General features: G+C 35.5%; 2 protein-coding genes and 1 long non-coding RNA gene across 3 annotated transcripts in view; all 3 read right to left on the reverse strand.

Moving 5' to 3' along the window:
• Nucleotides 1-900: 900 nt before the first annotated feature.
• On the reverse strand, nucleotides 901-3,070 carry bsx (brain-specific homeobox). Its single transcript, XM_048180730.1, has 3 exons — nucleotides 2,818-3,070; nucleotides 1,854-2,044; nucleotides 901-1,730 (listed from the first exon to the last, which is right to left on the reverse strand). Exons 1-3 carry the CDS (start codon nucleotides 3,068-3,070, stop codon nucleotides 1,491-1,493), a joined length of 684 nt encoding a protein of 227 aa, XP_048036687.1. The 3' UTR covers nucleotides 901-1,490.
• A 2,576-nt stretch (nucleotides 3,071-5,646) lies between these two features.
• On the reverse strand, nucleotides 5,647-9,828 carry lim2.1 (lens intrinsic membrane protein 2.1). The gene is made up of 5 exons (XM_048180731.1): nucleotides 8,362-9,828; nucleotides 6,889-7,081; nucleotides 6,523-6,672; nucleotides 6,037-6,171; nucleotides 5,647-5,784 (listed from the first exon to the last, which is right to left on the reverse strand). The coding sequence occupies exons 2-5, from the start codon at nucleotides 7,061-7,063 to the stop codon at nucleotides 5,723-5,725; spliced, it is 522 nt and encodes a 173-aa protein (XP_048036688.1). The 5' UTR covers nucleotides 7,064-7,081; nucleotides 8,362-9,828; the 3' UTR covers nucleotides 5,647-5,722.
• Nucleotides 9,829-11,272: 1,444 nt separating this feature from the next.
• The window catches only part of LOC125262177, a 38,262-nt gene continuing 35,034 nt past the window's right edge, over nucleotides 11,273-14,500 (reverse strand). Inside the window, exons 5-6 of the long non-coding RNA XR_007183525.1 lie at nucleotides 11,610-11,723; nucleotides 11,273-11,383 (exon numbers count right to left, since the gene is read on the reverse strand). This is a non-coding gene — a long non-coding RNA (uncharacterized LOC125262177). The remainder of the gene's footprint in view (nucleotides 11,384-11,609; nucleotides 11,724-14,500) is intronic.

Raw genomic sequence — 14,500 nt, forward strand, 5'->3', positions numbered from 1 at the left:
CAGTATTGTTAAACGAACAATTCCCTCACTGAAACTAAACTGCAAAAAGTAGGCTACACTGTTATGTAATAAAATAAAGTCTTTTTGTAAACGCTTAAAACTGAAGCGACCATAACAGAAGTGAGTCAGAGGCATTATAAAACTGAATTTAACATTTCATAGGTGAAGGAATAGCCTACAATGTGAGTTTACAAAGGACAAATTGGTGTCTATCGGTTGTCCAAGAACAATTCCAATATTCTCACCCCAAACCCATAATATCAAATCTGCTCATCGTACATTCAGGCTCAGATCTCTGCTGCACGGTTGAGCTCAATGCAGGGATTTATTCCGTTAAAAACATGAAGCACTGAGCACATAGGCTATAAAGTGAGTCAGTCCCATTATTTATTTTTATTTACGTATTAAGTTTGTATAAATAATAAAGAAAAGCTTAATCAATAATAGCCTACATGAGAAAAGAGCAGTGCTAAATCTGGCAATTTGTTGCTATGATGCAAGCAGTTGTTTATTGACAAATCGATTGATTTTATTCCATGCGCTTTCTATTTATTTTTATTTGGCCAATATTACTCTTATTTAGTGACTTAATGTTATTATTACTGTTGTTATGTAGCCTAATAACCAGGGTCATTCGTTACTATACACTTAAAAATAAAGTTTCCAAAAGGGGGTTTTCTCAGCGATGAAGAATCATTGGTTCCCCAAAGAACCTTTCTTAAAAGAACCATTTTTTTTTTCTCTCTCAGTGTGAACAACATTTTAATAATCTAAAGACTTATATTCCACAGTAAAGAACCTTTTGTGTAATGGAAAGATTCCATGGATGTTAAAGGTTCTTCATGGAACCATCGATGACAATAAAAACCTTTATTTTTAAGAGTGAATTGTGATAACGCGCAGCTTTCATGAATTTAATGAAATGTTGAATTCATAAGCTTTCAAAGCACAAAGAAAGAAGACGCAGCTCGTTTAAGAATTGTCTTAGATAATTCACTCAATGTACATTGTTTATATACATTATTTGTTTTAACAAATGACAAGTCACAGTTTTAGAGTTCATAAATATGTCAGTCCACATGCCAAACAACCAATATCATCCCGCGAAAGTGCTGAAAATGTAAAATGTTACACTTCAATTGGAATGAAAATTAATTGTTACATCTCTTGAATGATTATTTATCAAGTAAATCTATTTACAGATAGTCAGTACATTACGTACCATTAATTCCACATTTACAAAAATGGTCAGAGTCGTCAGTCACAAAGCCATGACTATTGTGATAAATGATAATAATAATAATAATAATAATAATAATGCTGAAAACACACGCATAATTTGTGTCCTTCAGCTGTCCAAAAAATTCTTAAGCGCTTGAACAATATATAGACTGATGTTTTCAAAATAATAATAAAAAAAACTATATATAATTTCCTATCTAAAAGATTGTAATTAATATGTAATTGTTTTGTTCATGGGGGTGATAATACTAGAGTAAATGTTCAGGAGAGCAAATGTCATCTTCAATATCGACATCATCTTCATTGTCATCCAGCGTGTATCTGTCCGGACTCAAGCCGTTTTTACCGTCTGTACTTTTCTCGTGCATTTCGCTCTCGCTCGTGTTCTCCAGCGATCTGTCTACATCATTTGGGGTTTTCTGGTCGTCTTGTGTTTTCCTCAGCTGTTTTTTATGCTTCATCCTCCGGTTCTGAAACCACGTCTTTACCTGCGTAAGGCAACGATGTATAAGCCTTAATGAACTCCTGATTCGTTTCATAAATTGTATGTGAACACATATAAGATCTTGAAACTGATGTCTGATTTCTTAAACAATATTTAACGTCATTACCTGTGTTTCCGATAGACTGAGCGCCGTAGCCAGTTCCACGCGCTCAGGTGTGGACAGATATCTCTGGATCTCGAACCTTTTCTCGAGTCCTGACAACTGTGAGTCTGAAAACACTGTTCTGGCCTTTCTGCGTCTGCAGTGCTTCCCTGGTAATTCCGGATGGTGCTGAAATAACGCAGGCATCTGCATTCCTTTTGCAATGGAAACATATTGATAATCATTAATAAATATTCTTCAGTATCTTGAAACCTAACAGAAAACTTTACATGTTTATATTTCAGCCGCTTTTTATATTTAAAGACGCAAGTGAAATTAAAAATGATTAAAATGTTATTTTAATTAAGGTTATTTTTTAACAAAAAATTTAATTGGTTAGAAAAAAATTAAAATGTTGATTTTTAATAGGCCTAAATAAAAATCATACAGTAGGCCTATCAATTACAGATAGTATGTTATAGTAATTATTTTATATTTATAGTCTATTTACTCAGAGAAATAACGTGGTTCTTTAATCTATGAATATCACCTACACTATAGAAATATGTACAACCGTTAATAGGATGAATTTTTACGAATTCTAACTCTTGAAAATATTGTCGTTGGTGCAGTCTAATGTAGTTAGAATGATTGAACCATATTAAATTATATATTTTAAGCTAAATTTGCAGCATATAGGCCTATTTTTCCACTGTACGAATTTACTAAAAAATAAGGTTCAGTTTATGGAATGCTTTTTAAAATATTAACTGGCATGTAGGCCAGCATATTAATGCTTTTTAGATGTTTATGTTATAGCAGTCATATTTTCCGTTCATAGCCACAAAGACAAAAAATACAACAATTTTCGAGCATTAGGAACACCAATATATGCATCAAATGCACAAAAAATATTAAGGATCCTAATAATATGCATATTTTCTTCATGTGGAAATGACTGAGTTTAAATTTAGTGTAGGCTACTTACCGGAGGCGAAAAAGTACGGATGGTGTTCAGGTTTGTGAAGCGGATGATGCGGATGAGGAGCCAGGATCGGTGTAGGCATAAGGGGATATCCATACTCTAAAAGAGGCATCCGGGAGGCAAGAGAGTTTGAAAAGGGCGAGGGAAACACCTCTCGCAAAGGTTTAGGCTTATGTAGTAAAATATCTTCAATGAAGAACGATGTTGACCTTTGAGTCGGCATCTGGGGGACCGGAGACGTGTAGTTCAGATTCATTGCAAAACTTTTTTTTTTGTAGAAAACACGGGCAATCCGTGAGGCTTTAGTCGCAAACAAAATCACACAGTTGGCCCCAGTCTTCAGGACCTTAAAAGCGGAAACGTAGTCTCGTTGGCAACCTGTGCACGCTGGTACAGGTACATTACTATATATTTGGATCGAGACTGACAGCAGCAAATCAGGAAGTAGATTAGCCCTCAGCCAATAGCGCGACGGCTGGGCGGAGGATTGAATGAGTTCTTTATGGATTAATTATGCAGGCGGCGGGAGGAGCGGCAGGGTCGCTCCCCGTGGTGCTGAAAAAGCCTCGCTACAAGAGCCCTGTCCCCGCAACAGTCACTCAGACATAAGCCTGCACTTTCACTGTACATTGGCTTAAAAGGCCCGTGGACCTGACAAGAACCTTAACAAAGGACTAACGCTGGCTGATAGCGTTTAAAGAATTCAGAATAATGCACTGCATGCACCTGTTACAATCCATTTGAAGCTTCTGTTACGACAGTTAGTTACAATTTAAATGGTTTTCGCAAGTTCAAAAGTTTAAAATAACCCAACATAAATTATTGTGGATGGGAAAAAAAAGAAAAAAAGAAGCTTTTTATAGGCTATACTTTAAAACGGATTAGTACAGATCAGCTGCAACTTCTGGTGGTTTTAATTTTTTAAAGGTTTTAATTTTTTGAAGAGTTTTGTAGGCCTGCTGTTCCTAAAATAACAGAATTAAAATAACCCTTCATAATAAAACAAAAACAATTATGTGTTCATTTAACATAAGGTTATCCATTTTAAATCGTTTAGGCTACTACCGGTTTTGTCAGTTACGACCGTTACCATTTAAATTTTCATCGCAGGCGCTGCATAGGCTATCCCTGATTTTTGTATAACCAGAAAAAGTTTAAATAACCCAGCAAAACAACCAATTGTATATGGTAAGAGTATTTACCAATCATAAAGTTAACCACTTTGGTTCTTTTGTGAAAAAGTAAAATGCTCTTTTCTAAAGGCCTATCGTAAAAAACGGAAATGACAACGTGGTTGTCATTTCTTGGTGTTTTCTTTTTTCATTGGTGAGGGAACATGTAGGGTGTGTGGTATAATTTTTTATTATTTCATGTTACGGTACAGGGCAACAGGGCTTCTATGAAATGGGATTTAATTGTAGATATTGAAATCTGCGAGGATACAAGTGTGCTTCAGTTCCGTCTCAACTGATGGAGCGGTAATTTGTTGATATCGTGTTGTCATCACATCTGCAATCACGGGGGCTAATGGTAAAAGTGTTTCATTATTGGCAGAAGTCTTGCAGCAATGCTATTAGGTAATTAGGTTGGATGTTAGAGCGAAAGTAGTAATCCTCGACCGCAGGATTTCCATTTGATCAGATGGGTTAGAACAAATTAATTACTAGATTCAATTGGTCATGAAAACACAATATTCCTGCAAATGTGAAACATGGCTTCATTAGTACTAGTCTCTTCTACGAATAGAGAAGATCTTCTAAATTACAATACATCACAGAGTTGCTCAGTTTTAATGAGTATCGAGTCATTTAATGAGCATCTCTGACACGTTTGAACGCAAGCAATCATCTTACTGATTTATTAGTTTGTAAAGCAGCCTATAAGTAGTCGACAGAATGAGGTACCTATATAAAAATGTTTTTGATTTAAACTAACACAATTTTGTGGGATTTATGCTCAAAATAAGGAAAATTACGCAATAAATTGTGAAAACCTGTCCTATCTATCTTATGCTGTAAATGTATCGTTTCAATGACGCTGATAGGTTTTTTTTTTCTTTCTTTTTTACTTTTTGTTACTGAAAACCATCTAAAATATCGATTAAGAAAATGATTTCGTGCAGTGTATATGCAAATTTACTCAACGATTTAATGTGACTTTGGAGCACTGTAATTGAATCCTTTTATTAACTGGCACCTGCGCTCCACACTGCTAACGAATCACGGAAACAAGTTGCTTTTATGGCAAAACGCGAAAGTAAATGTACTAATGGTGATGGAATCGCCTTTACTTGAGAAGTCGATAGAATCCGCACCCATGCAGAGGCAGTTAAGCAGCTTTTAATAGCCATTTAATCAAGTGAAATTGGGAGACAGCACACCACTGCGTCACACCTAAGTGGTGCTTTTCTGTAAGAAGCTTGTGGCATTAGCTCGCGCACCTTATACTAAGAGCAGTTTAGACCAGCTCATTGTGTAATGCCAAGTCCTTATGTATCTTTAAAATATAGTTTGATACTTTGCTCACACAAAGTAGGCTATCATTCAAAAACTTGAATATGATCTAAAAAATAATTAAATAAAAACACTTATATTCATGGATAGTACCAATGTTTTTTGTATAGATTCAAACCCCATTGTTTTATGGAAAGAAAGAACAATTGAAACACAGTTGAAGAGAAAGATGTAGCCTATATCATTTTGAATACTTTTCATATTTGATGTTCAGATTCTCCACCAGTTTGTACAATGTTTCATAATATAGACAGAAAAAAGATTGTAAGCATTCACACATTGTTATACTATCTATGATTCTTTATTTAAAATTTGCTTTGTTCTTTTTTCCATGACCTAATGTTGTTTTGGTACTAAAGCGGCTTCCAATATTGGTGATAATAAAGCCCAGTCTTCTAGTGAGGATTGGAGATTCTGGGGCATTCATGCATCCGGTATGCACACATATAGAAACTACCTAAATAAAAACAAAAAAATAACCATATTAATTGAAGTAAAAAAACAGTTTGTGTTGTTTAGTTCAGTATAAACTGGTTCGAAAGTGTTTTACTTGAATAAGATTGCTTCAACAACAACAACAACAACAAAATCTAATGTTAAATCTAAATGAAAATTAATAATAATAATAATAATAATAATAATAATAATACAAACTAATAAATTCAATCATTAAGAGGTGCTGATTTCAGACTTTAACGTCTATCATTACCTGAAAAGAAAGTGAGCACAACAGACACCCAGCCAATGATGTAAGACCAGGAGAACCTCCAGGTACCATAGCGTTTACCATAGTAATTTATTGTAACTCCTGTGTACACAGCCATGGCCAGAAACACAAAAAAGCCTTGTGGGGAAAAAGGAGAGAAGCAGTATATTTAATAAAAACAAAAATACAATTTGATTAAATAAATCATTTGACAAAATATCTAATATTGTAGTGTTTTTAATTTTTTTAACACTATTTATTTAACTCTACATCACAGTTTTCATGTTCCACAAATTGCAAGTTAATAATTATTACTTAATTATATTAGCAAAACAATAACACAGTGTCGGCAAAATAACTGACATGTCTATTTTTTTCTGTTTGCATGCAACAAGTTACAAACACTTACAAAATATCACATTTGAATCAGAAAAAAAATATCTCATTTTTTTAAGATTAAATATAAAACAAGAAGAAAAGTCAACTTACATGAGATGAAGAACAGAATGCCTGCAGCAAAGGTTTTATCAAACCTGTCAAAGGAAGAGTAGTGGATGAAGGCCATAATACCGAGGATGATGCCAAAGAAGCAGGCCAACAGAGACAAGATCATGAACGCTCGTGTAGCATCCCAGTATGCTGTGAACACACACACAAAGGTCAGAAGGTCAAAGGCCATGTTATTGTCACCAGCTTGTTTGCAATGCATGAATAATGAAGTCAAAGTGGAATTGAAGGTCTAGGGAACAACAACTTAAAACACAAATTTGATCAACTAATATATGTTTGATAAATTAAAAAAAATGACAACATTTCTTCTGATTGTTTATGACTCTGCTGGACTGTAAATCTCACCAATGCTGTCGGTGTGTGTGAAGCATTTTCCCGGCATGCAGTATCTCCACAGTCCCTGATGCATGAAGTTGTTTGAATGACGGTACTGCATCCAATAATCTGTTGCTGTGGAAACAATCAGGAGTATATTGCCCACTCCAGCACAAAACAGCCCTCCTCCCATGAAGCTGTACATCCTGCACCTACAGACAGACTAAAAACAAAAGCACACACACATACAAGCACACATAGGACACTTGGATTAATGCACACACACATGAAGGTCAGGGTTGCGTTAGCATCAAGGGACTGGTGCAGACTACTCTCAATAGCGCTGCACTTCACTCAGAGGCATGTAAGTGTCTGTAATTGCATTGTAATGAACACATTACTTCCTCTGAGTGAGCTGAGAGGTCAGTATCAGGAGGCTACTCACTCTCATTCTTTCTTTTTTTCAGGTTAAGGCAAACAGAGTTTTCAGGTGAACTGGCTGAAAATTTAGTTATTGTATTGGACAATGCTCACTGAGAAAAAGCTATGTGTCTTTAATTAATGTGCTTTTGCTGGGGTGAAGCGGACATTCATTGAAATTAAAATATTGTCAAATATTCTCTTGATGTGAATATAATCACGTAGTCGTCCATTATGTGAAACCGACTTTCCGGCAGGACACATAAAAAGAGATAGAGTCAAGTAAAAAAAAAAAAAAAAAAAAGCTCCATTCAGTAGAGGGCGCTATATAGTTTTCATCTGTAATTGGTTGGAAAATATCTATTTTGTACACTGTTTGGTGACTGAAAATTGTTTAGAAAATATTAAATGTGTCATCTTCATTTAAAGGTAAACTATGTAACTTTTGGCGCTGTAGCGGTTATAATAAACAAAACTGCATGCGCCTTGCGGAAGAACATTTTAGCCGGAGTTACTTCTCTCAGTTGATGTATGACGAGTCACGCAGTAACTGTGCTACTCCGCAGCGGTTGTCGTCCCGCTCGGTCTAAAATAGTCCGAATATAAACACTTATTATAAGCGTAGCCTACCGTAGTGATTCAGGATAAGATAAAAACACGCTTTGGAAGATGGATTAATGTTGTATGGACTCATACTTTTTTTATACTTTCATTTATAAAAAAATTATAAAAAAATTTAGACCTACATTTAAATGAAACTTATAACATCATTACAAACCAGATTTAAAAAAAGGGTCTGAAATTGACAGTTTAATCAAATAATAATCTACATTTTGTTCTCTGGAGATATTTGTAACTTCACACAGTTTTTTTGAGTAGCTAATTTAGAGTTTGCCTAACACTACATTATTATACAACACTTGACAGATGTTCATATTGTCATTTGTATTCTTGGAGTGTTTTCCAAATGTATATTAATGAATATACAAAAAACAAACTAGAGCCAAACACAAACAAATCTGTCACCACTGTTCCAACAAACAATCTGATAATCTATAGCTATTAATATGTAGTCACACTTACCTTTACCAAAACCCTTAATGAAGTCTTAATAAAATACGCCAGGGCCCTATAATGGCTGTACAGGCAGCTTTCCAGCAGCTCTTAGCACTAGCGTTTAGCGGGTGAATAGAGAGAACAGGGGAAAGACCAGAGCAGAGCTCTGAAACAAAAGAACAGGCAAAAACACAGCCAATCAGCTAGGGCTAGTTTTGTGATTTTGGAATCTGCTGAAGAAACAGAACTATCTACAAATCCTGATGACTGGAGGCTTTCCATTGAGCGGGCACCACTAACCACCCTATAGTTGGGAAGAGGCCGAGCGGAAAATCTGGATTGCTGTCGGGCCTAGCATGGAACAATTAAATTCTCAAAACAAAATTTGAAATTTATTGTGTGTACTTTCATGTTCTGCTACAATCTAAACATATGAAATTGTGCTCTGTTTTACATGAACCACAAATTTAAAATACCCACAGTGGATATCAAATGTTTGTGGAGTTCTTCCACATGTTCGTCTAATTAAAGTGATAATACAAGACAAATGAAATACAATTACAGACATGCTTGTTGTATAAGCTGCTTTGGATAAAAGAGTCTGTTAAGTGAATAAATGTAAATGGTATCTTAAAAATACTTGAGTATTATAGATGAAATATGAATGACCAAAGCATCATTCATCCAGCTGTCTGCTGTCTGAGGCTTTCACAGATCTACGCAATATGTTAAAACATCTTCGATTTCCTCAACATTTCAGTCGAACCGCACTATTGAGAATTAGCTTAGGTTTGCTTTCCCTCGCCCTTATGTGTGTTAGAGTTGTTTCCTCCTCCAGAAGGGTTTCTCTCCCATCTCCCGCACATGGTCCCGAAGATGAAAGGACCACAGTGGATCCATTACCTGCATTAGAGCAAGTTGCTCGGACCAATTGACGACTACAAAATGCAACAGGAAAGGGTTTTTTTCAAAGATGTGAGTGCCGTACTTACGTCTAACTTCATTTTTATAGACCACCGCCTATTTTGTTCCATTTCAACTGAGGCAGCAGAGGGGCATTTGATATCATTCTGAGCTATCAAAGTGGACAATATGTCTCAGTGAGAGTGAAGCATTTCTTTCTCGAATGCAGCTGGCTTTTCAGAGGATGAATTTGTTATGACACATGTGTATTAAAGCAAACATTAATGATAACAAAATGTCTAGCTACTCTGTGGATGCACAGAAAAAGAATATTCCTAACAGACCTTCAGAGGATTCTCTGTACCTTTGTGGCCAGTTACATGCAGTTGCATGACAGATGACAAAAACACAATGCTACTAATGCTAACCTTAACCCCAGTCCTATCAAATTGCATGAATTTATTTCACTGCTCTCTTTTCTGTAGAACACATTATGCATAGACAGACAGATATAGATATAGAATGGCTATAATAGAATTGATAGGCAGACAGACAGATTGATAGGCAGGTAGGTAGGTGGATAGATAGATAGATAGATAGATAGATAGATAGATAGATAGATAGATAGATAGATAGATAGATAGATAGGCAGGTAGGCGGATAGACAGACAGACAGACAGACAGACAGACAGACAGACAGATAGATAGATAGATAGATAGACAGACAGATAGATAGATAGATAGGCAGGTAGGCGGATAGACAGACAGACAGACAGACAGACAGATAGATAGATAGATAGATAGATAGATAGATAGATAGATAGATAGATAGATAGATAGATAGATAGTTCATGAATTTTCTTTACAGCCACAATCAGCGAATAACTCCTCCAGTTTACTCTTGGGTCAAAAGGATATTGAAATAATTTCTGTTTCCATTGTCTCCTTTCAGTGGTTTGGCCTTTCATAATGGTACAAAACACAAACCAGTTTCAGCCCTGACCCCTCCAACATAATGCACACTGCCTGAGAAATGTCTTTGAATCCTTTAAGCTGCCAGGCGCATCCCCCTAAATGCCTAAATCAACTCTTTAAAATTTCATTTCGCAGCCTTCGGTTGGCTAATTTGTATGGCAAGTGCTTTCAACATTTTCCCGGCATTTAAGCGGCTGCCTTAATCAAAAGAGCATGCAGACGATTCTCCCTCCCATCCCTGCTCGACGGCACTGAGTATGGAATAAAACCCTTCCACTTAACCACTTAGATGAATATATCAAGAAACTAATTTGTCATTTTAATTGCATGATTTGAAGAGACGCTGCCTCACTTTGCCTCTTCCATTTTGCTGGATTTTCAATGTGAGCGCACATTAGATTGATCTATGAAAGACAGCAGAAATCACAACATTTATGTCTTTTCATTTTGCCGTAATTAGATAATTGAAATTCCTGTCACTGTCTCTGCACTTTTGCAAAACACAAACAGCACACAAACCCCAGACGGAAGAGATTGCTTTTTTTGCTCTTTGCGTCGTCCTCTTTGTTTTTTCCAAGTTACTTTTCCCCTCCGTTGTTTCATTTTTTTTCCTTTTCACCGGAGCCAATCACTCACTCCATCTGCTGAAGCCAGAAATAGCACAGTGCATGTCCATTTTGTTGAGATTTACCGTCCCCATTAAGTGATTGCTAGCCGAAATGACAGGGCACCTTTCTCTTGATACACTCCGAGAAACCCGGCTGGCTCACATTAAGGACACATTACTCGAGCCCATTTTCATCTAGCTGCAAGGATATCCATTAAGGTGCCTCACAACCCTAAATTTTTCCATTTTCTCTCTCACTAAACTTGACTTCACATATTATTCTCTGCTCTGTTTTGTCATTTGCAGCGACAAATTATATCAGGGCGAGGCTATCTCTCTCAATGTTTTCCCTCCCGACAGAGCAATTTGCCGTGACTGATTCTGAAGTGTCAAAATGGACACATCATTAGTCCTAACTATGACTGATGGATGGCTCTCCTCAGAAGTTCTCCGGAGTCTGCCAAGTTTTCAGCCCTATAAAGAGAGGCAGAGTGTAATGGAATCATCTCACAAATGGACATCTCAGGACTTCGTGTAGGCCTTTTAAACCAATTTGGTCAACACCTATAATAAATAGAATAAAAAATTAGTATCTCAAGCACTGAAAATTTCAAGTCAGCATTAATTTAAAATTTATACAAAACTTGATTATATCCATAGAAAATTGATTGGATGATGTAAATGGGTGATACTTAGCAGAACGGAGCCAGGCCAAATGTTTAAAAAAAGCCTAAATAGCTATTCGGTTATTGTTTAACAGAACAAGTCATTATATATATTTTTTTTTTACCATTCAATGAAAGTCAATGGCCTCCAATGTTGTTTGGTCCTTAATGTTTGTCAAATAATCCAAATGGACATCTCAGGACTTCGTGTAGGCCTTTTAAACCAATTTAGTCAACACCTATAATAAATAGAATAAAAAATTAGTATAAGGAATAAAACATCTCAAGCACTGAAAATTTCAAGTGAACATTAATTTAAAATGTATATAAAACTTGATTATATCCATAGAAAATTGATTAGATGATGTAAATGGGTGATACTTAGCAGAATGGAGCCAGGCCAAATGTTTAAAAAAAAGCCTAAATAGCTATTCGGTTATTGTTTAACAGAACAAGTCATTATATATATATTTTTTTACCATTCAATGAAAGTCAATGGCCTCCAATGTTGTTTGGTCCTCAACGTTTGTCAAATAATCTTTTTTGTGTGTGTGTGTGTGTTTCAAGAAGAAATAAAGATATATAGGTTAAAAAATAGCAATGACAGAATTTTCATTTTTGGATGGACTATCCCTTTAAGAATGTAAATTTGATTCCTTTTTGATTTCTTAACCCTGTAAAGCTTGACATATAAAATAATAGTCAGAAAAAAATTGAACAGTTAGTTCTTTTGCATCTGTGTTTTTGTTGAGTACCATATTTGATACATCAGGCTTGTATGTCTCATATAATATGATATAGGAGAATATAGGACAAAAACATCTCAATTTTATTCAGAGGTCCAAACTGAGCAAAAATATGCCATTTGGTGCAGTTGCTGATATTTATATGGCCAAAAAATCTGATGAAATTGTGATAGCTTATAATGTCAATCAATGAGATCCTTATAATACTATAGCAGGCTACTTGAAATGCATATGAATATCAGTTGTCAATCTATATTTCCCAATAATATGTCTTCGTAAGATGATATTTAAATGCTTAGTTTTATGAACAAAGTTTTGTAGTTTTCATTTCATTTCAATGCAATAAAAAAAAAAATACAATGATGACTGAGAGATGGATATATAAATGTTCCTCAAAAATCCTGATGTATTATATTTTATCATGATTAAAAAAAAAAAAAAAAAAAAAAAAGATGTATGGATATCAAGTAGACCTAAGTTGCTTCAAGTGTTAATCTTGAAAGGTATGAGGTATGGTTAAGGGACCTAGAATATGGCAATGCAGAATAAGGCATTAATATGTGCTTTATAAGTACTAATAAACAGCCAATATGCTAGTAATATGAATGCTAATAAGCAACTAATTAATAGTGGGTTATTTTTTTAAAGGGATAGTTCACCCAAAAATGGTTCATCTTTAGAACACAAATTAAGATATTTTTAATGAAATCCGATGGCTCAGTGAGGCCTCTATTGCCAGCAAGTTAATTTACACTTTCAATGCCTAGAAAGATACTAAAACTTATTTAAAAATTATTTAGTACAGTGGTTCTACCTTCATATTATAAAGTGATGAGAATACCTTTTGTGTGGCAAAAAAACCCCTAAATAACAACTTTTCAACAATATCTAGTAATGGGCAATTTCACCACTTTGAATCTTTTGTTTTGAATCAGTGGTTCCAAGCACCAAAGTCATGTGATTTCAGCAGTTTGGCAGTTTGACACGCGATCCGAACCACTGATTCGAAAACATCGAGCCATCGGATTTCATCAAAAATATCTTAATTTGTGTTCCAAAGATGAACGGAGGTCTTAGGGGAATAGAATGACATACGGGTGTTATAAATGACATAATTTTCATTTTTGGGGGAACTAACCCTTTAAGGTGTCTGTGTTACAGTGTAATTACACATTTAAGTAATAATTACACATCTATGTAATAATAATAATTAACTACACAGCAAAATCCCCAGAGTTAAATCAACTCTGCTCAGATTACATATGGTCCCTCTCTATATAGTGTTAAAGTAACACTGAAGCAGAGTTAAAGTTAATAGGATAATTAAAGGTGCTAAAGAGGATGTTTTGTTTTATACATTTTTGCAATATTACTTGAAACTGTCTTTACTAACTGATAAAAGACTATTTATTAGGTGCACTGAAAGGAATAATATTAATATACATCATCTGTGCACGAGGTAGGGCCTTAAAAACATCAGCTAATCATTTACGCGATTAGCCATCTGGCTTGTCAATCACTGCCATTACGTTTCTTGTGAAAGACGTGCGTGGATTGGCCCTCTGGCTTGTCAATCACTGCCATGGCGTTCCTTGTGCGAGACGTGCGCGCTCCAGTAACTTTCCACACTCTACAGGCGCCGCATGCAATATTTTTGTCAGGAGACAGGAGTAACAACTGCAGATTATGAGTTACCTGCGGTGAGTCCGACATAATGAATCCACTAACACGACACAGCAAATGCCGGTGGTAAACACTACTACTACACAATACTCGTGCACGAGTTTTGGGAGGCGTTCCCTCGAAATGAGCTGTGAAGGAGGTGGGTTGTTCTTACGCATGCGCTCATTTCAAAAACTAACAGTCTTTGGTTTCTTAGTCGACAAAAAGATCCTCTTTAGCACCTTTAAGTGATTAAGTTATGATTGAGCATTAGTGATGAACACCTGCTGTTAACAAGCAGAATCACTGAAGAGAAACAATAACTACAAATGACTTCCTGCCACAGCCTTAGATGAACTGCGGATGATAAAAAGACTGATGATAAAAGACATTAAATCTCTCAAGATTTGAATAAACAACTCCATAAATAGCATATTATCTCATTAACTTTAACTCTGCTTCAGTGTTATTTTAACTCTATGTTGAGAGGGACCATATGTTCTCTGAGCAGAGCTGATTTAACTCTGGGGATTTTGCTGTGTACATATTCTTACTATAGGGTTAGGATAGTAAATATGTTTCCTAATCTAAAGTGTTACTAAAGTTAC

The sequence above is a fragment of the Megalobrama amblycephala genome, linkage group LG2 (genome assembly GCF_018812025.1).
Source record: "Megalobrama amblycephala isolate DHTTF-2021 linkage group LG2, ASM1881202v1, whole genome shotgun sequence".
Lineage (NCBI taxonomy): Eukaryota > Metazoa > Chordata > Actinopteri > Cypriniformes > Xenocyprididae > Megalobrama > Megalobrama amblycephala.

Bases quoted from the DNA above. Each gene is read 5' to 3' on its own strand.
- lim2.1 (XM_048180731.1), bottom strand. From the start codon at position 7,063: ATGTACAGCTTCATGGGAGGAGGGCTGTTTTGTGCTGGAGTGGGCAAT. The intron at 6,172-6,522 runs GTAAGTTGACTT...TTTCCCCACAAG, and splicing joins CATTCTGTTCTTCATCTCAT to GCTTTTTTGTGTTTCTGGCC. The intron at 5,785-6,036 runs GTAATGATAGAC...GTTTTTATTTAG, and splicing joins TGTGCTCACTTTCTTTTCAG to GTAGTTTCTATATGTGTGCA.
- bsx (XM_048180730.1), bottom strand. From the start codon at position 3,070: ATGAATCTGAACTACACGTCTCCGGTCCCCCAGATGCCGACTCAAAGG. The intron at 2,045-2,817 runs GTAAGTAGCCTA...CCATTGCAAAAG, and splicing joins TCCGTACTTTTTCGCCTCCG to GAATGCAGATGCCTGCGTTA. The intron at 1,731-1,853 runs GTAATGACGTTA...TGCCTTACGCAG, and splicing joins TCAGTCTATCGGAAACACAG to GTAAAGACGTGGTTTCAGAA.